At 41.1% G+C, this 27,983-nt stretch overlaps 2 protein-coding genes across 4 annotated transcripts; one reads left to right on the top strand and one right to left on the bottom strand.

Annotated features, from left to right (window-relative positions):
• Positions 1–1,251: 1,251 nt before the first annotated feature.
• On the top strand, positions 1,252–7,228 carry znf276 (zinc finger protein 276). 2 transcript variants are annotated; one of them, XM_086163108.1, is made up of 12 exons: positions 1,252–1,396; positions 1,876–2,164; positions 2,477–2,789; positions 3,221–3,267; positions 3,349–3,750; positions 4,193–4,265; positions 4,546–4,629; positions 4,714–4,836; positions 5,014–5,089; positions 5,462–5,579; positions 5,683–5,782; positions 6,182–7,228. In XM_086163108.1, the coding sequence occupies exons 2-12, from the start codon at positions 1,930–1,932 to the stop codon at positions 6,459–6,461; spliced, it is 1,851 nt and encodes a 616-aa protein (XP_086019234.1). In that variant the 5' UTR covers positions 1,252–1,396; positions 1,876–1,929; the 3' UTR covers positions 6,462–7,228. The 2 variants fall into 2 exon arrangements, with proteins under 2 accessions (XP_086019234.1, XP_086019233.1); XM_086163107.1 differs by having other exon boundaries at positions 1,261–1,348.
• On the bottom strand, positions 6,325–27,899 carry fanca (FA complementation group A). Of its 2 annotated transcripts, none has more exons than XM_086163105.1 (42): positions 27,686–27,899; positions 26,720–26,832; positions 26,091–26,187; positions 25,648–25,796; positions 24,803–24,898; positions 24,235–24,308; positions 23,655–23,764; positions 21,834–21,932; positions 21,641–21,692; positions 20,979–21,091; positions 20,752–20,828; positions 19,817–19,958; positions 19,430–19,563; positions 18,248–18,358; positions 17,749–17,844; positions 17,580–17,642; positions 16,905–16,993; positions 16,756–16,816; positions 16,188–16,237; positions 15,919–15,989; positions 15,125–15,223; positions 14,605–14,738; positions 13,930–14,000; positions 13,273–13,372; positions 12,704–12,894; positions 12,492–12,588; positions 12,187–12,378; positions 12,042–12,115; positions 11,664–11,792; positions 11,302–11,365; positions 10,893–11,062; positions 10,684–10,789; positions 9,967–10,026; positions 9,776–9,880; positions 9,574–9,689; positions 9,344–9,494; positions 8,752–8,814; positions 8,454–8,547; positions 8,284–8,359; positions 7,841–8,108; positions 7,637–7,752; positions 6,325–6,532 (listed from the first exon to the last, which is right to left on the bottom strand). In XM_086163105.1, the coding sequence occupies exons 1-41, from the start codon at positions 27,744–27,746 to the stop codon at positions 7,654–7,656; spliced, it is 4,317 nt and encodes a 1,438-aa protein (XP_086019231.1). In that variant the 5' UTR covers positions 27,747–27,899; the 3' UTR covers positions 6,325–6,532; positions 7,637–7,653. The 2 variants fall into 2 exon arrangements, with proteins under 2 accessions (XP_086019231.1, XP_086019230.1); XM_086163104.1 differs by lacking the exon at positions 6,325–6,532 and adding an exon at positions 6,837–6,972.
• Positions 27,900–27,983: the final 84 nt, after the last annotated feature.

Consider the following 27,983-nt stretch of genomic DNA (forward strand, 5'->3'; position numbering starts at 1 on the left):
ATGTGAAATTACTTCCCTGTAGCCTATGTTTTCATTTAAAAAATTTGGCAATCATTTTCATATACTAAAAACAAACGCATAGAAGATGAAAATAATATTCATTTGACAGTTGTTCACTGAAGGTTTGTTGTCTGTATAACTGAATGCGAAAGTAAAGTGCTCAAACAAATATAATAATTCATATAAATATCAATAAAACTGCGTTTTTATCTAGTCTTGTTCTGAGAGAGTAAACAGAAAGAAGCAAATAATCAAATAAAATTAGTAAGAAAACGTCCACAGACGTCTTCCCAATTCTGATGTATAAAAACAAATCTATATTTTTGAAACATCGCATGTGCTTTTTAATGCTTCCATTTTTGATGTACTATAAGGGGTCAGTCTTTGAAATAACATTCTGTTTCATATTTTCTGTAAAATATTATGACACAATTTAATACAAATGTTTATGTTTTTTTACACCAACTTTGCTATCAGATCTGTTTTAGTACATTATTTAAATGCATAAAAGATGAAGCCACTATGACTAATCCACATGCAAGATTTGGATTGATAGTTTGAATAGGCAAACAAAATAATATCCCGCGGCTCATGTTGACGAATGAAAGAAAGGTAACGCTATAATTTAAGTTACTCCGACATTCTGAAAAGTAACATTTAATTGGAATAAATGACTTCATTGTCTACTATGGTGTTGAACAGGTTAGATGGGAATCATCATGGACCGTGATGTTTGCAGATGACGTAATATGGGGTGAGAGCAGGTGGAGGAAAATCAAGAGAGATGGAGTTATGCCCTGGAAAAGGTGTAGAATGAAGGTTAGCCACAGAAATACAGAATACATGTGTGGATGAGATGGACCCGAGAGGAACCTTGAGGTTAGTGGAGATAGAGAAGGTGGATGATGACCTAGGTCCTAGGTCATCCTACCTAGGTCCTAGGTCATCCTCTGGATTATGGATCCTTGGTTCTCCTAGGATCTCCAAGGTCCTGGGTCCTAGGATCCATAATCCAGAGCAACAGGGAGTGTGCGGACACATACAGAGGAGGAATTGCGAATAAATCAGGTGGAGGATGTTGAGAATGGAGTTTCTAGACAGAAGGCTGAAAAGAAGACCAGAGATTTAGAGATGGAGTGAAAGAGGACCTGAAGTTGGTGTTGAGAAGAGGATCAGTTGTTGTTCCTTTCGTCAAACGACAGGATGCGCTGTGTCGGGTTTCTTACCTTTTTTTGTTTCGCTCTCCATGTACTTCCGGGTTTTAATGTTTACAACTCAGTTTTCAGAGCCATGGACGTTTATTGAAAATCCTGGGACCATTTACTGGCTGGAGAAGATCGTCCTTTATGTGAGAACCGGCATGTCCCTGCGGCGCTCGGATTGACGTGCTCGAACGGTAGGGGGGTGTCTCCGGCCCGGACCGGACAGAACCTGCTCTGCTCGCAAGCTAACTGATAGGCTACATGGTTTATGCTAGCTAAAATAAATTAATACGAGTGAAAGGATATTAGTGGTAGTTTAACTTCAACTAAAGTCGAATAATGGTTTCTTTGACCAAAAATCAATTTTATTTAGCAAAAAAACAAATTTTAATGAGTAATGATAGAGTTGTTGCCATAACGTCACAGTAAAGTTTATATCCTATTAGCATGTGAAACTTAAAATATCTTTAAAGAATTGATTGTAAGTTAAAACCAAATTTTCTACCCATGCTAACTAAATGTTTAATTTTCAACTCTAAATATAATCCAATTCAATAAAAATAAAACAAAAATTGCAATTGTGGTTATAACATGTAAATAGACTGTATGTGGAGGTCACAGCGTGAATGGAAGTTTCTAGTAAGAGCCACGTCGTAAATCTTCATAACAACAGGAGCAGATCTTCTTCGGTATCAGCTGCTCCAAAGTCCAAGTGGAGAAATCAACCATGAAGAAGAAGACCAGACGTCCAAGGTCAACGGAGGCTTCACGGCAGAGCGGCAGTATTGAAACTACATGCGTAAAAGAGGAGAAGAAGGCCGATGGAAACAGAGGGAAGCCTCAGAGGAACGCCGTTGTTTCTGAAGGGACCTCGGCCTTGTGTCGGGCTCCAGCTGCAATGGATGCAAACTACGATGCAACAGACACACAGAAACATTCAGAGAGCAAGCCAAAGTCTTCAGGTGAGAAAACTTTTCAATCCATCTGATCAATGGTTCACAGGCATTGTCCACCGTCTTTTAAATGTGATCTCATCCAAGAACTAGAATGTGAAGGGAATCTCCCTAAGTGCGTTCATTTAATAAACTGCAATAAATCACTTAAAAATGTTCACAATATTTAACAAAGTTATTCCAGTAAACCAGGAAACAGAATATGCTTCAACTACTTGTGATAACAAGGCTCACCAGTCTCTCTCCTGATCCAGTACGATGATTCTTATCAATATCTCCCCGTGATAGTCTGTTACAGTATGATCCGTCTGTTTCCCACAGGTCGACTATCGACTGCGGTCTGCAGGCTCTGCCATGGAAAGTTCTCCCCCCGTAGCCTGAGACACGCCTTCAACACTTGGCCCCAGGATGGCGTCGACATTGTGGATGACGAGTCTGACGCCGGTGCCTCATCGCCCCTCTTATTTCACACGGACTTTCAGCGCCTGGTGGGGGTGCAGCTGGACCGCGACCCCCGCTTATCCGAATTTATCTGCAAGAAGTGTCACACCAAGTTCTACAAGTGCCACAACATCCTGGTCCGGTTTCTGCAGAGGGTCAACCTTCCGCCGCTCGGGAAGGATGACAAAAGCAGGTGGGTCAGGTGACTGAAATAGTACACAATTTCCCCCATCATTAGAAAGTATAAGCATACGTGAATATGTGATGTAAGGAAAACTGTTCTTTAGTAGAAATTGAAGATTCTTGATTATTTTGAAGAGAGTTTTTGATTATTATTGGCCATTTCTCACTGATCTCGTGTTTGTTTGCTTTAATTCGTTCTTGAATGGAGCTAAAGGTGCTAAAAGGTCTAAAAACATTCGCCAGTGTTTCACACCTTCAACACCGACACAATTTATAGTTTGCTCACTGACACAGGGACACTTAAAAAACCTTATCGATATTAAAATAAGTACATTATGAAAAAATACAGGTTTCTTCAGTGAATTAGGTATTGAGTGAAGTGAATCGTAAAGCTGAAATATTAAAGTGCAAACCAAAAAATATTTTTTCTTCCCTTTTCAGGAAGAATGTGAAATGTCCTGGCTCATCAGAAATTTTTGGTCCTACGAGTAAATATACGCCTCTTTGTTAATTACAAAAAGCAGCATTGATTAACCACCGCTGACACCCATCGTCGTCTTTTCTTACAGCGTCAGTGTCATTGTCATCAGATCCCAAGTGCCTCCACAGCTTGGTGTCGTGGACCCACCAGCACGCCGAGGCCTGCAGGTCCTGCCCCGACCTGAAGGAGGTGCTAGAGGGTCAGTGCTGGGGGTCCGTCAAGGCTGTGTGGTGCTGCGTTGAAGGTCACAGCTACACCATGGATACCCGGAGCTCCAGCAGCAACCCGGGCTACATGCTGAGCCTGAGTGGAGGAGCAGCTGGGAGTGGAAACAGCGATGGTGGGGTGTCGGATGACGAGGATGAGCAACTGATCAGAGGGACTGGAAGGACTCCTGGGGGGGTCTCAGCCAGTCTGGTTCAACACGGCCCACCTGCAGAGACCTGTCACACTGAGAGCGCAGCTCTGGAGGACTGGGCCAGGAACACAGGTAGTGAGGAGAAGTATTGATTATGGTTCACTGTATGGACAAGGGATTGGGATACTTCTTTGCCACAAGTGTTGATATGAAGCTCCCAGCATCCAATCTTTATTACAAAAATATGTTTGTTCAATAATGGAGAATTCATTGGATTCACCTTTGAAATAAGTTACTTCCCTTAGCTGTTCCATGGTCCATTCAAAGTGCTATAACTACAATGGAGAAGTATCTTGAAAAAAAACACAATCTCGGTCTTGAGGTGGTAGCAAAGGGGGCCAGTGCTTTGTCACTGAGCCCCAAAAATCCTTTGACACTAACATCCGCTAAGAAATATCATGAACCTTGTTTCCATGATGAGGAATCTAACCACAAGACTTAAAATACAGGTGTGTGTGATACTGAGGCTCACCTGTGAAGATGCCATCGGAGTATTTATCACTTGTTTGTCCAGGTGCTGAGGAGCAACGTTGTCCTGGTGCAGTGCAGATGGAGGTCAGACCGGCCGACAGCGACCTCTCCGACAGGTCGGTTCCCCCCGGGATATTCTTTTTCTTTTAAGATCCACCCAATCGTAACATCTTCATCCCAGCTTTTGGAGCCAGTATCTCATTGGCCCATGCTGTGTATAGACCACTTCAGTACTTCACGGTTATGCCGCTGTGAAAAGGCGTGTGTCACAAAAGGAAAGACTTTTTTTCCCCAAATTTTTTAAAATACGGTCAAAACACTTGTGAAAAGTGATTGACAAATACATTTTTCATTTACCACATGTCTGCAAAAACTACAAGCGTGTGTGTCTCTCAGGGCGATCTCAGAGAACGAGTTTGAGGAAAGTAGGAAGGTGCGTCTGTCTGAGGATGAGCTGTTTGAGCCGTACTCGGACAAGAGGTGAGCGTACACACTCCTCAGAAGATCTTGTCATTTCAACTGAGGTGACCTAAAAAGCCCAGCCCCCCCCTTCCTCCCACGCAGAGCTTGCAGTGGGAACGTCCCTCCAAACAAGAGAGGTCAACGGCCGAAGGCTCCGGAAGAACCTAAAGCCAAAAAGAAACCAGGACCCAAACCTGGCTGGAAAAAGAAGTTCAAGGCTAAAGGGTAGAAACTACTAAATTGTTGTTTTTTTTAGGTTCTTACTTGTTTGGTCACAGCTGATTTCCTATAATCTAAATATAAATTAAGTAAATAAAGTGGTGCAAAGGTTAATTATAACATTATTAATAATTACATAAAAGTGTTATGTTGGACTGGACTTTTATGCACTTTGCTTCTCAGAGAGGATCTTCCCAACATCTACAAGTGTCCATATTCCGGCTGCACAGCGGTTTACAGAGCTCCGGATGGCTTGAAGGTCAGAACACACACATCACGCGACGGCAGAAAATGTAATTAGTCTCACGACCAGATGTATGAAGGCAATGCTGCAAATGAAGGAAAAAAAAAAACTATACATACAACATACCACTCTGTTTAGATAGAGATATGTGTTTGACTCATGGACTTAACTGTAGATTATCTCCGATGGTCTGCAGCCAAAGAAGTTTATTTTAAAACAAGCTGCAAGGAAATCATGCCTGGAGTTTGGCTTCCTGCATTACCTTCAAAATAAAACCTCATTATTGGGAACTGTGGGTGAAAGTAAAAGCTGTCAGTATTCATCACTGGTCTTTGTGTACGGTATAATCCACTGTCCTTGCTGTTGCGGTGTATTTATTTTTTTTAGAAGCACATCAAAGAGCACCACGAGGAGGTGAGGGAGAGACCCTGTCCTCATCCAGGCTGCAACAAGGTCTTTATGATCGACCGCTACTTGCAGCGACACGTCAAGCTTATCCACACAGGTGGGTGTCGGGTTCCACGCTGCTTAACCGTGCAATCAATTAAAACTGCAGCGTGGCCTAAAAATGCTTGAATCGTGTGTCAAACTGGATTTTTTGATTTTAGAGGAGAGGAACTACATCTGTGACCAGTGCGGCCAAACCTTCAAGCAGAGGAAGCACCTCTCTGTTCACCAAATGAGACATTCAGGGGCCAAACCGCTGCAGTAAGTCCTAGTGCTCTGTTGTCCGAGTTCTTATTGTCATCCACAAAAAATATACAGGCTGGAGCTTTTTGTCAACAGCAGATATAATAAGGAATCCTGCATTTGTCTACATTACATGGTTTGTTTGACTTGTTTTATTTAAATTAAGGCGTGACACTTTACAATAAATGTATTTGAAACATTTATTTATCATTTAATTAAAACAAAACACCGTTTTTAGACCTGCATCAGTAGAGTCTGACTGATATCTCATTTTGTCATAGATCCATATTAGAAACTCATAAGTACGGAGCATCTTGTGTAAATTGAGTATAATGTTCATTTAAAACAACTGGCAGTACTTGCTAACATGCTGAAAAATAACTCTGAATGAGTGTGTTTTGCAATTCTTCCCTGCAGGTGTGAGATTTGTGGCTTCCAGTGTCGTCAGAGAGCGTCGCTCAAGTACCACATGACGAAACACAAGGCGGAGGCCGACCTCGACTTTGCCTGTCTCATGTGCGGGAAACGTTTCGAAAAAGCGCACAACCTGAACGTCCACATGTCCATGGTCCACCCGCTTATCCAGGCCAAGGTTCAGAGAGGAGGCGGACAGGAGGCACAGAATCAGCCCCCGTACGCCGACCTGCACACAATCACGCTGGCTGGGGAGGCGGCCCAGCAGGACGAAGACAGGTGACGGCCGTGGTCTGGTATGGGATGTTCACTGAGGTACGGGGAGTGTCTCTGAGCAGCTGGACGACGACTGTGCTGAACAACAGAACATTGTTTGAATCACCAACATGTCTTTAACAGGATATCAGATGAACTAATGCTCGCATTTCGAGCGAAAGCAAAGCTAAATTGTTTTGAAAGGAAATTGAACATTCTGTGGAGGACCTGTTCATATTTCTCATGTTTAATTTTGCTTTCAAATGGAATATATGGAGATGTTTTCAGGAAAGCAGCATGGTCCTTCCAAAATGGAGAGAAGTTCAAAGTGATAGGATACAACCTTTTATTCCACAGAGATGGAAGTGGAGCCAGTCTCTATGTGTCTCTGTATGTCTCTATGTATGTGGCGGAAGAGATTTTAAAACATGTTACTTCTTGGTGCCTGTTACACGTCTGACGGGGCGATTGTAAAAGTCTGAATACTTATCTCAGAGCAGAAGCACATGAGGGCAGTCACCTTTACATGTTGCTTCTTCCTAAAATGCACATTCTTGTTACCATAACACATGTAATAGATGTGCAATTCAGTTTTATTAGGTCATTGTTTTTATTAAGTTATTGCAATGCAAAGCACCGTTCGAATTTGACCTCCATGTAAACAATGAAAAGGGCTGCGGATGTACATGTTTGCATGTACATGTGTGCAGTATGTACTGAAAGACCTATTAAAATGAAACGTAGGACTTTTTAAAAAATAAAAGAAAAGGGAAAAAAAACCTTTCCCTGACCATTGTTGGATGAATTTGAGTTCTTGATGTCCAAATCAAGGCAGTTTCTATTTATAGATTTGCTGCATCAAACGATATTACAGGAAATGATTATGAAATTATGACAATCAATGTTTACTATCTATTTGTGGAAAAAGTGGCAAAAAGTGAATATCATTTAGAACCTAAACTATTTAGAACCTTGTAAGGTACTCCAGAAAGGTGTTTTTCCCCTCCAGATCATTTCATGTTTATATCTTAATTTTTTATTTTCTGTTTGGGACACATTTTCTTGTAATTTTCATGCAGATATTCAGCTTAATTATTGACAAATACTAGAATAATATCAATTGTTAAGGCAATGAAGCTTGAAAACTTGACTTCAGCTTCTGGTAGTGATCACTAGAGGGCACAGCGACACAATTCAAACTACCTGTTTCCAACAGCAGCTCACAGAAAATCCATCTCGGGGCTGAATCTGTGAGGATCCTGGAGGGAAGTCAGAGCAGCTGCCACCTCCGGGTCCAAGTCAGCACACTGGGACTCGAGCTGCATCAGTAAAATAGGTCATATAGGAGGTCAACATCGGTCAGAGCGTCAGCAATGGGAGCAGGAGATGCGAGTTAGAACGCTTTACCTGAGACATCTGTCTAGAAGACATGGCGCCATGGGGCGACTTAGAAATGGCCCTCAGGAGAAGACTTTTGCTGCTGCTGAGGATCTGTGAAGCCTCAACCTGACCGCGCTGGGTCACCTGACTGTCAGGGAGCTCTGCGATTGGTGAAGGCGTGTGCCCATCCAGGAAGAGTCGCAGCAAACTCATGTAGCAGGAGACGGCAGTGTTGAGAAAGCCTGGACCTTGCATGGCTTTGAGTAGCAGTTCAGGGCTCTGATGTAGCAACAAGCTACACACACACACACACACTAGGGTATGACTGGAAAATATAGTATTTGATCCCTCCAAAAAATATACTTAAAATTATCAAACATGAAAAGTAAATAACTTAAAAGTCAGAATCGGGATTACAGAGTAGTAAACAGGATTACTGAAAAGCCAAGAAAAAAATAGATAATGCCAACCTGTAGAATGCCCAAGGCAGCAATCGTGTATGCTCATCTGGTGTCACCATGGTAACAACATGGTAAACCCTGTGCTCTACAGTTGAGAAGGGGAAGGAAAAAAAAATCTCATTTCCTGTGGGAATTTTGATATAATCTAGACGGATGCGGATCTGGACACACAGAACTACCGTTTAATTTGAAGATGAGCAGCCAGTCAGTAGAATCTGCCAACACACTCAGGACCTCAGTGCAGAAACTCCTGGCCCTCTGAAGGCTCGTCTCCTGAACAGACACACAGTGCGGTGACAACGCAGGGCTTTTTGCCATGACACCTGCATTTTCACACGGATGCAGTATTCTAATAGTATCATCTGATTCTCGACGTTTAAAGACATAGGAAAATCCAAGCTTCTTTCTTAAACTTCCTGACTTCTTCAGGTTTCCTGTGTCTTAATGTCAGCGAGGAAGAGAGACGTGGGAGGTTACCTGAGGAAGGAGGAGGGCGGACAGGTAGCGGTTTACGCACAGAGAGAGCAGAAAAACCAGCACCTGGAAGAAGAAATATAAAGTGTTGCGAAAGACATGACTGCTCGTCAGCGTAAAAAACTGTTCTTTGTAACATCAGATTTTCTTTTTCTACCCAGATGAAATCAAACTGAACCAAATACGACATACATGGAGAAAAGCTATCAAAGTAAAAGCAAGAAGCAACTAGGAGAGAAAAATAATGATTTAGAAAACGGGTAATACAACAAGAAAGAAACAAAAATCAATGAAAGCTTTAGTAAGAAGAAAACCATGAGCTTGAAAATCAGAAGAAAAGTTGAAACCGACTGAAAATGTGGAAATTTGGAGAAAAATAAATCAGTAAAATACTTTTAAAAATAATTCTTAGATATCAGGTAAAATGACAGAATAAAAGGAGATAAAATCGCCTGAAAAGAAATAAAAGCCGCAGCTATGAATACCTTATTCACACTTGGCCATTTATGAAATTGGAAGTGTTTCCAGGCCCCCCGGCATCCGAGGGGCGCTGACCGTACAACCCGCGCTCACAATCAGACTCGTGGCCTCCTACCTCTTTGCATTTAGTGTCTGCTTGCATTGAACTGACGGCAGCATAGAAGCTCTGCTCTTCTTCTGCGCTTCCTCGCCACATTCTGTACAGGCTGGCGGCCAGCAGGAAGGCAGGCGCAGGAGGAGGCTGCAACCATTGGCCCTTCTTTAAACTGCAGACGGAGCGAGTGGAAAAGATCAGAAAAGAATGTGGTGGGCGAGGGAGTAGCGCTGGATGTGGGATGTTTTTACCTGCAGGCCCAGGTGTGACTGTTTTTCAGAAGTGTTAGGTGTTGGGGAAGACCGTCTTCATTGCACAAACGACGCCACAGGGACGACAAGACTGCAGACAGACGCTCCCACCAGTACTGCACGCACAAAATAGAGAGCAGACATGCAGCTAGCGGGCAAACATCAACATTTTCTGCGGTAATCTTAAAACAGCAAAACAAACCGCCGCGGAGATGAGCAGCAGAGGACATTGGAGGTCGAGCTTAGACCAGGCCTTGTCGAACTCGTCGGCCGGGTGGCTGCAGCGAGCAGCGGCCATCAGCAAACCCTGGAGAGAGAGAAGCCCTGGTGTCAGAGCTGTCAGAGAGGCAAAGGGTAGACGCACTGCTACTGTTTACAATATGCGCCTCTCACTCTCAGGAAGTGTGTCGTCACGTGGACGGAGAGGAAGCACTCAGATGAACACGCCATCCTCTGATGAGGCAAAGGTGAAAACAGAGAGATGAGAACAAAAAATGGATTCTCACACATTTAGGTGCATTTATTCAACTTTGTCCTTACTCTCTTCACATCCATATCTTTCTTACATTAAACGTTTAACAAGTAAATAAACTATCCTACCCAATGATACAAAATGAACCCCACTAAATAAACTTTCCGGTGACTTAAATGAACACCCCCTGACTAACCAAAAATTATTAACATAACCAGCCTAAATGAAAAACCCTAACAAAACCAGTGATCTTAATGAATACACTTTATCCTGATTAACCCAAACTACTGAATAATAACTACTCTGAAATTACCTGAATTTGTATCGGTTTACTGAAGGGGAGAGAAACAAAATAAACTAAGCTAGCCATAACTTAATTAACCCTACCATATGAAATAAATCTCACTGTCCACACAACGAAACTCTAACATAACATGACAAATTTGATGGCGTGAAACTAACTAAATTAGCCTGACTTAACAAACTTAGTCCAATAGTACATTGCATAAAATGACGAAACATATTTAGTTAAATCAGCTAAACAAACCCAAAAACATCACGCTGCACTGACATACAAAAAGAGCTAACTAAACAAACAAAAACCAACCAAATGAAAAAGTAATCCTCCAGTTGCTCACCTGATGCTGGTTGACGTGTTTAATCAGGTTGTTACAGTCAAGAGTTGTTCTACCTCCTTCAGTTGTAACTTTAATGAAGGTTGCTGACGGCAGAGCCAGCAGCACTCTGTCACACACACACACACACACACAGCTTTCAGGTGCTACACAGTTCATTGATATGAGTATTTTGTGCATGTCAGTGTGTTTGTAGGGGTGTGTATGTGTACCTGTTCCATGAGTTGATAGTGTGTTGCCTGCTGAGTTGGGGGCTGAGCAACGCCGAAGATGAGTTCACAGAGGCGGAGAATCTCTGGGACACCAGCTCAAACAGGAAGTCACACACACCGTTGCCACGGCGACCAGAAAGGGCAGCGACCTCCATCTCATAGACCACCTCCTGCAAGACAGCGCGTCCAACATCCCACTGCTGTTACAGGTAACTCATTCTGTTGTGCTGATGTCATAGAAGCTGCAAGGATATGCTTAAAGATATGCAAGAAATTACCCAAAAACAGAGTATTTAACTAGTGACAAATAAAAAAACCTAGAAATTAGCAGTGAAATTAAAACAGTCTTTCACATTGATCAGCGGAGACAAAAATGATTGTCATTAATCAGAGCATGGTTTTTATATACCTGTAGTCTACTGAGGATGTCCGGTAAACAAGTACCGCTTTCTGGATTTTGTGGATTCTGCTGGCTGTGAACAAAGTGTGTGATAGTTATGCCCCAGTTTTATCACTGAAGGTAGAAAAAAAAATTAACAAGGACCCCGCTGCATTTATTCAACACAATCCAACCCATATCCATACATTACTGTAGACTGATTTAAAATCAGAAATTGTAATTGGTGTATTGTGTGTATATATGACAATGATCTCAACTTATATAGCACATTTTACACCTTGCAGTTTCAAAGTGCTTTACACCAGATAGCATTCACACACAGCCGCTCGGGATATTTTTTCAATGTCAGCAAACAAACAAAGTCAACAAACGGGAGCTGCTGATCCATGACGGCGCGCAGAAGCTGAGAGCAGAGCTCGGTCATGTCGCCTCCACAGCCACCTTGCTCCTCGGGCCGGGACAAGAAGAGCTCCAGGCACGCCCATTGCTGATACTCAGTCCTAGCAAGAACACACACACACACACACACACACACACACACTGCATCACAAAGGTCCTACTCAGGCTTGTTAATATCACTTCTTCCTTTCACTGGGAAATGGGTGGATTTGTTTTACGTCAAAAGTGCAATGTATGATTGCGATCATGTTTTTTTTTTAATTGTATTTTCCAGATGATCTCAAAGGTGATTTTCCATTCCTTAGTGCACGAACACACACATATATATACACTCAAGAGTGCTGCCTTACCTCTCTGGGTCAGACAAACCATCTTCACTCCTCTGCACTCTCAGCTCACTGGACAGCCACTCTGTGAAGACCAGCTGGACACACAACAGAGTTCTGTTTAACTCTATCAAGACCCTTAGAGCTCAGCCGCTATCCTCCACCCCACCTGGTACGCTGGTTGGTTCTGCAGCTGATAGAAGGCTGGCAGCCTCCAGAGACACCAGGCCGTCGTCCTCCAGGAGCCGCTGCTGTCTGTGATGCTGCTCCACAGTTTCGGCCTTTCCTCCTCCGGACACTCGCCCTCTGGGGCGGGTGTCCTTCTGGCCTCAGGCAACAGTCTTGGAATGAGGTACAGGAGCTACACACACATGCAAATGTTCGCCCTTAAATCCTCTACTCTCATTGTGGCTCTCTAATAATTGTGCTTCTATATGTGTTATATTTTTAGAGCGATTAGCCAGAGATGGGTACCTTCTTATAGAGGCTGCAGGGGATGTAGTCCCGCTGCTGTTCGGGAGTCAGAGAATCCCCTCTGCAGAGACCGTAGCAAATAGCCGCCACACAGAATCTAAAACAGCAACAGGAAGCCTGACTTGACGGGTCATGACCACACGATGCCGCCGCCAAAACACGATCGCATGATGCCAACCGTAATCAGACAGGCACGGGTGGGCGTCCCTGACCTGGCACAGAAGAGCATGCCGGTGTGTGTGCGGCAGCACAGGGCCGAGCTCACAGCTTTAGAGATGGTCACCGGCTCGGGCCGGACAGCAGAGCCAGCCAGCTCAACCAGGGGAGAGTCAGACATGGAGGCATGGAGGTGAACCACGAAAACTGCCAGGCCGAGCATGTGTGTGGCACTCAGCAGGGAGACCTTTGGACACAGGGAGGAGTAAATATCAGAAAAATAAAAAAAAATTGGCAGATATGCTGTGACTGTCTGATGTTTTTTTTTTTAACATTGTGATACATCCGGATACAAATCATTGTATGGATGTCATAATTAAGCATTTTTAGTTTAAAATTAGTAAGAAAAGACCCCCAACTTTTTTCATTTGTAATGATTAAATTGGTAAATCTGAAATGGTCAGACCAGCGATGTCACGTCAGATTTCTTACGTTGATACGCAACACATGTGCGCTTCACTAAAATCTAAAAAGCAGTGAAATCAAAATACAACAAAAACTGGGCACCTCATGAGTTAAACTGGATAATACCAAGGACAGTATGTTTGAGCGGATGTTTGTGTACCTGGCTATGAAGTAAATGCCAGAGCCTGTGTAGAAGGACAGAAAGCAGCTGTGTGTTTCCAAGCAGGACACCAATAAACCTGGAAGCCCACTGGTTTTGTCTAAACAGAGGAAACACACACACACACCGGTCGAAACGTCCGTTTTAGATATGTAAACATGATGCGAGTACCCTGGCAACCGCGCATGTATGCGCGGCTCGAGGGAACCAATTCACTCTGATTTTTCCACAGGGGGTTACTAACAAACCAATGACAACCTGTAACCTAGCGGGGGTTGGGAGAAGCTTCAATACAAGGATCAGCAAATAACTGCTGAGGTGCAGACAATGTACAAATCTGCTGAGGCACCGTCATAACAGACAAGATATGGCTGCTGTCCTGAGAGTGGATTGGAGGACCTGAGACCTGAATTACACTGTAATCTAAAAGATGAGTAGAAAAACACAGTCAAATCTTTCAATAGGAAGTTCCATGTGTTTGCTAGATCTCCGACAGCATTCGACAGCAACGCATCTTCTGTTTACATTTTACTAACTCCCATTAGGGGGGAGTGTCTCATCCCCAGAGGAGCGTTTTGTCTCCACTGTGCTGTCGACACCCACGGGAAATCTGTGATTTGGCAACGGCGACCATCTGCAATCAGCGATCTGGCTCACTTGTTTGGCGGCTGTCCTCGGGAGGCATCTAACGTGCACTGACAGAAGCTTCTCAGGATCATGTCGGCAACCTGAGAGTCAAGATGGCGGCACGTGTGAATTTATTGATATGAACAGCCAACTGATTTAGTTTCTCATAGTGCGTAATGCACCAGAGAACACCTGGTGATTACAGATATTTTCAAAAAAATCAATTATGTAATTGGATAAACAGCCTGATTTTGGACTATCTATGCTTTGTGTCAATCTTGATATCACACCTCTAGACATACAACATACTAAAATAGATATTTTTTGCTTTTCCTCCCCATCCACTGCAAATCGACCTCCTGTACGGAGACCACTTTTCGCGTTAGTCACACGCTTTCTAAGCAGTCTCCTAATCTTTTGAAATGGCCATAGCTATATAATATTATACCTAATTTTTGAGGCCGAGAAAAGACAATAAAGTGCAGAAATAGTCTTTTCATTTATTCAAATGAAAATAAATAAATCATCAATTTATTTCATTCTAATTAAAAAAAAGATATTTCATAAGTTTTATTGCATTACTATTTTAATTGATGAGACCATCTTTTACAGTTGTAGGGACCAAGGAGGACAGGAACTCATCTTGTTTTGCTTCCTGTGCAGTGAGGTAATACATGGTAATGAATCTTAAAAAGATGGAAGTACCTGAATGTTGAGCTGCGGGGACGGAGGCATGTCTGTGTGAAGCTTGATAACACTCGGTCCAGTCAGCTGATCGGGCTGACCGGGGATGATGACGCTCAGAGAGTGAGAGATCCTGGACAGCTGGGCAGACGTCTCTGAAAATACCAGGTTGCAAAACACACAAAAACTGGAGCGTTTCATCACTGCTGACTCTCCTCACATATCTTGATATCATTTCCCAGCTCCTTTTCCTTAACTGTCCAACAGGATCAAATACAAGCACTTACCTAATCTATGCGTTTTTTGGGATCCATTATTCTGCTGTTTACTGATGAATTACTGAGTAGCAAAAAAAAAATGCTTTTGCTTTATTAGAGAACAATAGCGCTTAAGAGCAAAAATCTATTCAAGTCGTACTTTGAGCACTGGTTGGCAGTGTTTACTATAAGAAGCTGTGATTAGAAAATGGCCGGGAATCCCAGGTTTTTCAGTATTCGCAGGGCTCCCGGGTTCAGGAGTGTGTGACCTCCAAATGACTGACCCGCCTCGTGTCCATTCTGGACCATCTCTTGAAGCTCCTGAAGCTGAGACTGTAGGACCTGGAGAGGGTCGTCACCCGGGTCGACACGCACAGCGCTTGCTATGAAAACACGTTTACAGTACAGAATTCAAAAACTATCAGGGCTTCTCGTTCAAATGTACAACTGTGTGGGTGTGTGACGAGAAAAGAAAATCACAACATGAAAACGTGACCATGTAGTCATTATATCATGACATTTTGAGTATGTTTAATGTTCTTATTGATTGCAGAGGAACTTTGAAACTCTTTGAAGGCTGACAAATAAATCTATTGACTTTCGCCCGCTTCCACAAAATTTCTTCCCAGTTTATGCGGGGTCATTACGGGGGGAATGAGACGTGATGTTTGGTTCATAAACAATAATGTTGATCAGGAGCTTAAATTACATATTCATTCGCCTATTTGTGAAACAAAAGATGAAGATAATTCTCCTTCTAACGTTGACATTCTCTTTGATATATTGACTGTTTTCCCTTAAAATTAACATCTCCGATTAATAATATTCCCACTTTATATCACGTTTCGAGAATTAAATTGTTAATCTGACTTTTAAACAAATTATTGAGATATTCTTGAATCACAACAGTGTCCTCCCTCCTGGTATCATTTTTTCCTTCCAATCTAACTTCTCCTAACAGTATTATGATGTTATTATTCTATTATAATCTATATATTCAAATCCATCCAGTTTCACATTGCTCTTGTAATGAAACGTTAAAACAACTAAGACATCTGTCGGTTGTGAAGATACTCACAGTCCTGTTGTCTCATTTTCTGACAAGATTCCACATACGATGAATATTTGGCAGCAGGGATCTTCTCTGCTCTGAAAACACAACAAAAACAACAACAACAAAAGAAATTTATTAAAGTCATATGTAGAACGCACTGCTCTCGAGATGGTTTCTGACATCTGTCAGAGTCGCTGAGTCAATTACAGTGCAAATTAAATTATAGTGACTAGTCTCTGAAGCGGATCAGAGGAATTAAATAATGCACAGTATACAGGATTCTGCTGACTCACTTTTTTAAGGCTTCGATGAAACTCATCCAAGCGTCTGCCTTCACAGGAAGCTGCGTGTGAAAGTGGTGAAGTGATCAGGTGAAAGGGAGGTGTGCGATGTGATGACATAACGGCACAAATACTTCATTTCACAATTGAGGAGACAATGAAAAAAAATCCTCTTCACCCAAACAATATCTACTGAGGTCTTGATTTTGCTGCGCCCTTAATTCAAAGTGCACATTTCTAATAACAGTACACTCACGTGTTAAGTGTTTAAAGTTGTTTTGAAACCACAATTAGGTGGCGTTGAAGCTCTCTTTGTATTTTATCTATGATTTTTTTATTATTTCATAGTTAAAAGTATAAAAACCCATTTGTTGTTGTTTCCACACAATTCTTTTTGAAATAAAATCTGAGTCAGTATTTTAAAAGGTTTGGGTTGTACAACGTAGCTCAATGACTGAGTTGATTGTGATTAACAGGGTGAGACAGAATTGAAAACCATTGTTATAATGCAGGGCGACCCAGTTAGTTACTCTTTGTGCGAATGCAGATTAAACATAACAATTTAATGAAAGGAACTCACTATTCTCGGCTTGAGCAGAGCTGTGAGGAAGCGAGTGAGGAAGTACTGCCTCCGAAAAATGCTGTTGAATGATCAAAATAACAAATAAAAGAAAAATGTTAAAAACCTACGAGAAATATTAACATGTTTTCCAACACAGTTCTGAATACCTGGCCTCCATGACTGTGGCTGAGATTCTTCCTGTGCTCTCAAACAAAGACACTGCCTTCTCCACATCCTGGACAGCCTGGCACTCGGGCTACACACACACACACACAAACACACACACGCACGCACACACACACACACACACACACACACACACACACACACAAACAAAATTACATTAGCATAAATAAACAACTGGAATGAGCTGAAATAAATGGAAAAACATTCCAAAATAAAAGAAAATTTAGCTTTAGGCTGATTTGCGGACTGTGCCCCTCAATAATGTTACGCACATAATCATAAATAGCTGTGTGAATATATAAAAACACCAACATAAATTGGAAACAGATACAATGTAGCATGAATAATCATATAATGGAGGAACAGAGAAATGATAAAATAATAAATAATTACAGAAATAAATCTGTAAATTTAGATAAGTCAACATGAATAAATAGAGCTACATAAAATTGGTAATGTGGAAATAAATCAAGGAACAGATTTAAAATTGGCAAACAAACAAATCTTAGGCATGTATTTTTCCATAACCATATTTAGGTATCACTATGTTCATGTCATATTTGGGTCTTCACTGTTGCAACCTACAAATACATAGTGAACTGTTTACTGACCTGTGAATCAATCCTGAAGCTAATGGCACAAAAAATAATTGCTACCTGCACTGGAGCGCTGCCTGCACCAGAGACATCCTCATACAGGCCCATCTCCTCCACAGACTCCTACAGGAACACAAAACTTTTAAATTCAGTTGGGAGATTCAGGAGGGGGACACTTTACATCATGAAACTATGATGCCAGACAAATGTTCACAATACTGAAAATGACCTTGAGGTCAGCGAGTCTGGTCTTGGCCAGAGAGACATACTCCATCAGGAGGTTGCGGTGTTTCGCTGGTACATACGGTGGGTGGAGGATGTGCACCTGGCAGATGAAGATGACAGACTAGGTGTTAAAAAGCAGAACTGCCTTAATATGACACCTTTATCGTTTTTTTATCTATACTATATTGTTGACCCGACGGAAAATGAGTGGAAAATGCTGTGTTCTGTTCCCCGATTAGGAAAAATAAAGTTGAATGGCATTCTGGTCATGTGTTGGTGCCACAAGAAATAATATTTTGTCTACCCAGATTGTGTACAATACTAACACACCTCCTTTACTTGAGGAAAATGACTGGTCTGACTTTTAAACCCAAAAACATTATTAATTTTTTCCACTCGTGAAATGTGAAATATATGATTTGCGTCACACTGACACAAATCCAAAGGAGGATTTGAATTTCTTTGGTATCCTTTCAAGCAGTACATAACATGTAGGTGGTCACCTTCAGGTACTGTGGGGGTTCAAAGGGCACCAGGTCAGACAGGAACTTCAGCAGAAACACAAGAGATTTCTTACTGGCGGCATGAAAGCCAGTGACACCGCCGAAAGACACCTTAGAAGAGCACAAAGGCAGAATGCTTGAAGTTAAATCCAAAACAAATACATTCATATCTAAATATCTGAAGTTCGTACAACTTTGGTCATTGTGCTTTAGATGGTAAACAAATTAGAAGTCAGAAAATACCTCTTTGAACAATAAAATCATATAATATAATTTCCGTGCAAAAACACAACATTAGATCACAGGGATGGTGGTTAACGGAGCTAAAACAACTCTTCCTCAGTGCGTCTTTGTCTCAACTTAATACTAAGGTTACAAATAAAACCATCAGAGGATCTAAGCTTGCATTCTGTTTGGTTTCCCTGGAAAATCTCAAGAAACCAATGATTATTGTTGGGCGTGACACATTACAGAAATTACATTATGTTTGTAGAGCACAGCATCGTTGCTGTTCCAAACGCAGGAATCAAAAAAAAGATATATCAAATCCCAGTTCCAGAACTTTCAGTCAGGTCTTTTCTTGAATGACAATCTTTACCCTTACATACATTTGTACTGATATCTTACATTGTTTTATTTATATATGTAATATTTTCATGCAATTAATTGCATCCCTATTAAGTGTTTGGGTTGAAATCATCTTTAAACTAGATTTATTACTATCATTTAAAATGTCTTATTTATATGTATAATTGTTTATTTAGCCTTTTTATTGTTGATATATGTGTGTCGGTTCAGTTTTTGTTCACTAAGTTTGCTGTCAATTTCCCCACAATTCTACTGAGAAATTCATTCTACAGTTACAGATAAATGAAATCATGTGGATTGAATTGCACCCCCTTTAATTAGATCATGATATTCTAAACCAAACCCATGTGCACAAACCAGGATTAGTTGAGCGGGACATACCGCTGTTGGCCAGAGGGGACACCAAAGTCCAAATTATCTCCAAGTTCATTTTAGCTGATCTGATTCAGAGCATTGCGTCACATGTGCATTATCTGTTCAGTAAAATTAATCGTTTCACTAAGTTTGCTTGAAATTAAAGTTCCGGGACAGTTTGAAAAATCCCTGAGTATTTCGATAGGAAAAAAGTCCAATCAGACTTCATATATCCGAAACCTTGAACCAGTCGCTATAGGTGGAGAAGATTGCAGGTCCCTCCAGAGCGCCCTGCCGAGCCAACAGGAAGGCGGTTATCATGTTCTCCAGGTCGTAGCATTCAAATGCACTGGACAGCAGTCGAGAAAGAAGCTCTGATGGAGGACGGAGAAGATTGTTAGGCCAAAGAAAATGATCAGGAGACTGGAAAACAGCAGTAAACCTGAATTTAGAAATGTAAACACTTGTGGGTTAATTCTGCTTGGATGGAAACAGTTCAAATGAATACTAACAGAAGGCAGACTTTGCAGAATTTGCCTGAATTTCATTAAAACTACTTTTAAACCAAATGTACTCCCAGCACAAACAAATGGCCGTTTAACAAAATGGACGCAGTGCCTGTGGTACCTCTGAGGCTGGGCTGGGCATCGGGGTTATAAACCAGCAGCGTGGAGAGGAAACAAAGCACGTGTTTCCAGTTCACCTCATGCGTCTCCAAAACCTGCTGCAAGTGGAACAGTAGCTGCTCCATGGTGAACACCACCGCCAGCTTTTTCACAAGTAGAAATCAGAAATTAGTCATCGCCCAGAAAATGAGGCAGTTGAACAATCCCTGATCCTTTCTCCAGATACAGAGGACAACAAGTGACTGACAGCTTGATATGAGCAGGAGTCACAGACATGAGAACTTTACAGGTGGCTGTGAATTTCATAAGTGAAAGAGACATTCTTAGTATTCCAAAGCAGAGAGCATCCACTTTAGAAAGCGGAATTTCGATCCATTAATGCAAAAATTGTTATTATTCCTAAAAGGTCAGAGGATAGGAAAAAAATGTGATCACTTAATCGCTATTTTGGTCAGATTTTTTTAATTCTTTATTGCAATTGTTGAAGGCATTTCTGTTGCATGGAAAATATCTTGTGAGTCTGAATGCTTTGAAAATGCGATTAGCATGAGCTTAATCTTCCCCAATAAAAATTGCTAAACATTTTTTTAAGAAGGCGAGAAACTCTTACGTTTAACCATACAATAGCACTTCGAAAAAGACTGCAGACTGTGTTAAACAATAATATTCCAATAAATGCAAGCTTTTTTTTTTTTTGGTAATTTTCAAGCAGAAATTTAGATAAATATTTCACATTAGTTAGATGAGTGATATGGAAAATGGTGACATTTGTCTGTTGAAGTGAATTCATCCATGGATCTGTATTTTAGGACAAATTCTTCCTATTTTAGTCCTCCCATCAAATGTGAAAAATAATAACCAACATGAGAAAATTGCTGTTTTTGATAAAAAATTGTGTTTTGGGTTCATTTAATATTTATTTGATCCCCAACTCACCTTGCGGAAGAGAGTGGTTAACAAACGATTAGCCTTCGCAAAAATCCATTCATTCTGCACAGCGACAGCGTCCGACACTGAGGAAACAGATTTCATATCATTTAGGGAAAAAAAATAAATGAAAATCAAAGTTTTCATTTTTGGTCACATCTGAAGCTATTGTTTTCTTTTTAGATGATTAAACCGCACGGGCTGCACAGTGTTATTTAACTGATTCATGTCTTCACCTGTAAGTTGGGGCTTAAAGGTGAGCGTCTGAGTGAGGGAGTGAGTGAGGAAGCGTTGCAGGACCACCGAGGACACGCAGCCTCCGCACAAGGAAGCGTCCAAAAGGTGACACCTGGAGAAAATACGACACAGGGACGCTCTCAGTGGGAGGTCCTCTTGGACTTCTTTGTTAACACAGAGAGCCAAACTTTGAGATGAAACTGTATCGGCGCCTAGTCAGATAACTGTTATCTACAGATAGCAGGCCAGAGAGACTGACAGACAGACGGCTGAATCGAAAAATAATTAACCCTTCTCATAAACCACACATTTCGTGATGACATTTGTCACGGCGACAAAGTCGTCATGCCTTGATGGACATGGACATGATCTTATAAACCTTTATTACCAACTTTGGGATATTAATCTATTCTTGTGTGGAAAATGGGAGGACTGGAGTAGAAAAGAAATGCATATTGCGATAAGAATCGCGATGTCTGCTTAAATATTCATATCCTTGAAGAAGGCTTCCGACTGCGGCTCCCAACTAATCCTGACGTTGGGATGAGGAGGCTCAAAGGAAGTTCACGTAACACTGAATATCAAAGCTCAAATATTCAGGACTTTTCTTTTTAAACTTGCTGTGTCTGAAAGGTTCTTGATTATCATAAAAACAAAGAACCATAGTGCGGCTCCGGATCCATTCTCATTCTTGTCCACGGTGTCCAGAAGCCCTGAAGAAAAACGATGAATGTTAAAGACGGCATAATGCAGGAGACTGAAAGGTTTGAGTGGTTAAAAAATGGCTTCCAGGTGTGACTCAAAGTGCGTCACTGAATATCGAGTCAGTGAGAAACAGGGGAAGCGGGACTCACAGAACAGCATGTCATCCAGCGCTGAGCGGCAGAGCACAGAGCACCTCCTCTCCGCCTCTTCCGACTGGAAGCCCGAGCCCACCAGCACTCCGACCAGCGCTGAAACAAACACAGACTATTCATCTAGCAGTCTGGCATCCATTTTCATTCCTGGCCTGGGCCGTCGCATCAGGAAACACAGGGCTGCGGCATACTGATACGTGGAAAAAAAAAAAACAATTAGGAGGAATTATCATTGGAGACCTGGACGATTTTCACATTAAGAGGAATTTCAAATTCATTTATACACAACGGTTGCAATTCTAGTGAGGTGTTAAGATTAGAAAGCTGAAACGTCAGTGTTAATCAGGGCTTAACGTATCAGAATAACGATACAAATAATAAAGTGTGTGTGTGTGTGTGTGTGTGTGCGTGTGTGTGTCCGGCAAATTGTTACATTATTCCTGATTTTAATTTGTTGCCAATTGCTCTAGACGTTCAGTTGATGTTTTTTGTTTTAGATAATGTTGTACTGACTTATTTGATAGTTTCCCTTTTGTATTTGTTTTTTCCCCAAGGAAGCCACTTGCTGATTTATAAAACATAAATAAATAGAAATAATTATTTAAAAAAACATACCATATTTAACGGACAATTGAGCGCATCTGAATATAAGCTGCACCAGATAAAAAAAAAACAAATAAATACATGTAAACAACATATATAGGCAACACTTGTCTATAAGTTACGGGCCTTCACTTTGCAACATGAGATATTTATACAGAAACATTTTTTTTATATCTTTAATTAAATACATACTGGTACATCCACAAAGACGTACAGGAAACATGAAATAGCCGCATCATTGTTTAAGCCGCAGTGTTCAAAGCATGTGAAAAGTATGGGCTTATAGTCTGGAAATTACGATTGAATGATTTTTATTTTTCGATTTTGCACCGCTTTGCTCTCCTATATGGGACCTGTTTGAGGGAGTGGCAAGCTCTCCTTTTTTAAAACAGAACAATATAGAATATCAGCACTGAAACCGATCCTCACAGAAAAAAACACACAAAGAAACACAGAGGGTGTGACCAACAACCACACCTCTAGGGGAAAATAAGTTTGTTGAAAGAAAGGCAAGCAAATAGCTGGTCCAGCATGTAAGTGGAAAGGTCAAATTAAAACAATATGCAATATACTGTGTTTAGAATTCTCCCGAAGGCCTCTTTTCTTATGTAACTTGTGAAATTATCAAAGTTTTGATTTGGCGTGACCCGATCTTCCTGCTTACACGGCCGATATTATCAGATATCAGATTCATATCCACTTGTTGAATGACACCTGAAAAAGATCTGGCACTATCAGATTCGGCGGGAAGCGGAGGAGAAACTGGAACAGGCTCACGGTTCCATGTAAAGGCAGCGACTTATGGATATTTCCTCATAAAGATTAGATTTCAACTGAGAAGATAATGAAGTCAGTAGGATGTTCGACGCCATAAGGAGGTCATCTTGCAATTACATGATAAACGTGTACTACTAGGTAGATAAGACTTTGATTCCATTTTCTCTTTTTCCTCTTCTTACCTTGTTCGGGTTAAGCCAATCTGATCGTATATTCAACCGACCAGTGTTTTAATCTATGCTTGGTCTTAATCAGGGTTAAACTGGATTATTAGCATCTGTGTAAACACAGTTACAAAATACAGCTCAAGCTTAGATTTAGAATTTCATTTACACAACAGAACAAATTCGGGGAAATGACCATATTGACAAAAACACTCACGACAAATTAAATTACACAGCCCCTCATGTGTGCACTGAGAGAGATCCCCGTCCTTACTTGACAACACTTTCCCTCGAACTCGCCTGGCCTCGTCTTCTCCCTGCGGGGGGTTCCAACTGCACAGGGCCTTCAGCTGAGACACCAGCCACGACCTCACGCCTTCATCGCTGCAGGCGTGGGGGGGAGGGGGAGGGCAGAAAAAGCAAACCATTTCCCATTTGATATGGGGTTGAAGTTCATCTCCAAACGACACTTTGAACTGACCGCTTAAACTCAAAAGGACTTGAATGTTCCCTTTTTGTTTATATACGTAGGCTCGAGCAGATGTACACTGTGTGTGTCTCCAGATGAACAGGATTGTGAAAATAGTGTGGTTTTGCAATAAGAGCCTCCATAACATCTCTGCCTTGATTCTGTTGGGGATCTGATCTTCTGTCCCACATGTGAGTGTTCACTAATCCGTTGAGCGAAGTGCTCCTCGTGGTTTGCTTGAACTAATGCAGTGTGTGATGGATGGAGACACCCCCACCCCACCCACCTGATTTTTTTTTTTTTTTCGCAAATCGGATTTGTGTATCCTCTGCACAGATGGTACGGAATGAAATGCAGCACAGACGGATGAACTAATATTTCATACCTCTCTAAAATGTCCTTCAGACTGAGGATGTGATAAACATGTAGGTGATAGACAAAATCCAGCTTCGGGAGTTTCTGCAAAAACATCAGTTACTTTATGTCAAAGCAGTGAAGTCTAGACACAAACATTATTGAGTCTTGATTCTTATTTCAATATATCTGATATAATTTGTCTCTCCTGAAAGTAACCACAAAAAACACCCCATGTAATATTCAAATATTATATGGTCCCTTAAGCCAATAAAGGTAGTATCTTTCATCTCTTTTCACACACAGTATAATTATAAAGATGAGGATAATTAGCTTGTGTGACAAGGCTGGCCATAAAGTATTATCTTCTTCACGCCTTGTAAAACTTGTGTAAAATGACTGTGTAAAATGCATGTTGGGAATCTTGTGTGCACCTTCATAACCTCTCACTTCGACGTGTGCGTGAAAACCTCACCAAGAGCAATTTAAAAAAAGCATGGGTTGCTTTAAAGCAGCATCCTCATAAAAAAAAAACTCTAATCAGTACATTTTTGTTGGAAATGATCTGCAGTTCAGTGAGCAAAAAGCTGGATACACACCTGATCCCTCCTGTACTCCTTCCACAGCAGCCTGGGACAGAGGGCTGCATCTGACAGCAGTTCTCTGCAGGATTCCAGCAGCACGCACAACTGCACCTGGAGGACAGTCGCACCGGGAATGAACCTTGAAAAATATTCACGCTTTACATGATTTTTCACACACAACAACGACCCCACAGCAGCGAGGGACAAAACGACTACTGTTTCAAACCCAAATGTTGGGTTTAAAATAACAAAATATCAACACAGAAGGGTGATAAAACAGCATGTCATGTGGACATTTGACTGACAGTAGAATAAAAAAAATGATCAGCAGTTTGACATGACATACTGATGTGTAAAGGCACATTTCACTCTGTGTACACTGACATATTTGTCAAGAACATCAGCTGAAATACTCCCACCAGCAACTTAGTCACAGTGTAACTAAGATAGTAGATCTACTGTGCTTGACAAAGAAAGGCTCCATTGCATAACATTAATTTGAAATACTTGTATGCAGTTCTGTGTGTGTGAAATACCCCACATAAATGCAGCTAATACCTGAGCACACACATCCTCCAATGCCTTTTACCACACATTCAGGACATAAACAAGAGGAAAACGAATTTTTTTTCTCAATTGTGTGACTTTCAAACCAACAGAAGTCAACTGAATTGAATAAGAATACACGCTTTTTTTAATTTATTTATTTTTTATCAAGAACATGTTTCACTGTGCGGGTGAAAAAACTGAACTATGTGTGAACTAGTGTGAACCAGTCACACATGCACGCACGCACACACACACACACACACACACATGCACACACACACACACACACAGACACACACACAGACACTCACCCTCTGAGAGGAGGTGAGAAGCTCCCTCCCCCTGTCCTCTTCCACTTCCCGGGCTCCGGTGATTTCTGTCAGTCTCTCCAGCACTGTCTTCACTGTCAGCACCGTCAGCGGGACACCGAGCTGTGAGGCCTGACGTCTCAACACACACACTGTCAACACAGAACAGACATGTGCCAGCGCACACACGCACACAGTCAATCAAAGTAAAGACATTTTGAAACGAATTCTGATATTTGGGTGTGATAAGCTAGTCTACTCAATCCACTACATTTAAATCAGTTACAGGAAGATTTAGGAATTTTACAGCACCTATATTTCCGTCAGATATATGTTGAATTTTTCACAGCAATCTCTTTTAAATGGCAGCTACTATTGCATAGTCTTCCTATGTCATGTGACCAGCCATCAGTTTCTGAGGGATGAGAGTTTTCGTAAACACTGACCCAGGAGTGAGGCTGTGAGGTCCGATGGGACGCTCTCTGACGCCGCCTCACTTTGCTCTCCTGTGTCAAGGCTAAGAGTATTACATGGAACAGGATTCTGCGAAAACAAATAACACACAATGATAAAGAATGAAGGTAAGGACAATCACAAGACAATTTAAGTACACATATTATATATCTATATATTAATATACACACATTTTATGTGTTGATATACAAAAGATTGAGCATTATTCAATTTTTATTTTTGAGAAAGCCTCCTGATTATGAAATTCATTTTAAAAAATGGGAAGAAAAATACAAATTCGGGAAGGAACAATTCTTTAAATGACATAAATCACAGAGGACAAGCAGAGTATAACTTTATATTAAGAAATGATAAAAATCTGCCTGTGAATTAGTGTGCAGTTTAGTGAAGCCAAAGGCTCTTTCTGCTAGCTTTAGTTAGACGCCAAGATGCTCAAGAATTATTGTGGTAATACAAAAAAAAACAATTATCATACAACATTCACGCTTGATACAGATATTGTCTGGGTTTTCCCTCTGCAAAGTATAAGTAACACAAGCTATTTTCTCACTGTTAGGAGTTTTGGTGTTATGTCTTTAGCACAGCGAATTGTGTAACTCACCCCAGCCTCTGCGAGGAGGCTGCAGAGATCCTGCTGCTGCTCCAGCAGCTGGATGGCTGCCTCCTGCAGCCGCTGGCCATCTCCATGTTTTGGCCTCTTGACGACATGACCGGCTAAGCAGGAGATGATGGCCAGAGAAAGCATTTTATAAGGTTTAGATGCATACACATATGGGAAGTAAAGAGAAGTATATTAATCTTTTTGTAGAAATCTTTTTTTTTTTAATAAAAAAAGGAAAATTAAACTGCATATAACGAAAACTAAATATTTTACAATGCACAGAGGAAAAATCATGAGGGACACAAGGGTCTTCCTTAAAAATTACACTATGGTAAATCAATCAATGTGTTAATTAATGAATACACTATCATTCATTATTCAATAAATCTCGCTAATTTAGACATTATTACTCACAGATTTCTTGGTAGATGACTGGTTGTTTTATATCCCTTCTTGTGGGTTATTCATTCTTTTTTTAAACTTTCTTCAACCTTTTCAATTTTCAAAGTATTGCTGATATTTATAGATTTCTTACTCATCTTTAGGTACCATGAGGAACTCAATATAGAAAGGAATTAAACATGGATAATAAAGTTGAACGGAATTTGTATATAGTAATAACAAAAGTACAGTGACGTGGTTTAAATGTGATAACTGCTCCTGGGGAAACTTTCAACTTGGAAATTGGTTTAAATAAGATAAATTATCTTACAAGCCCAGGAGTTTTATGACAGCCTTATGCCGAGTACGCAGTACCACAAATGTAAGTTAGCTAGGTGATGAAAATCACGTGGCTAGCATGACTGGAGGGGATGTTGTGTGATTGGTGAAATGACTACCGAACTATTTCTGATCGTTTATCGATTAATGGTTGATTGGAGACACTCGAGAAGGTTTAAGGTTTTAAAAAATAAACATCTGACATGAAGCTATGACGGTCATAACTCGTTGACGCTGTCAACTCACCGAGAAGGCTCGACAGAGTTCTTTTCGGAGGGACCGAGTCACAGGACACGCTCAGTGACATGTCACACCGTCTGAACGCTTTAAACAGTAGTTTGAAGTGCTTATAAGAAAAAAAAACTATATAATTTAACCATTTAACATCCACACTACGCGTTGCTCAACTATCGCCAAATGCTACAAGGGGCATCACTAGTCAATGTTTTGATTGACTTCTTCCGCCATGATTTCCTCCTCCCGCTCTTCTCCCTCATTGGTCGATACATCAGCCAATCACAGAAGACACTTTGGAGGTCAACAA

Source organism: Fistularia commersonii, chromosome 17, assembly GCF_037954325.1.
Source record: "Fistularia commersonii isolate RoL2024-O1a breed Wild chromosome 17, RoL_Fcom_v1.0, whole genome shotgun sequence".
NCBI lineage: Eukaryota > Metazoa > Chordata > Actinopteri > Syngnathiformes > Fistulariidae > Fistularia > Fistularia commersonii.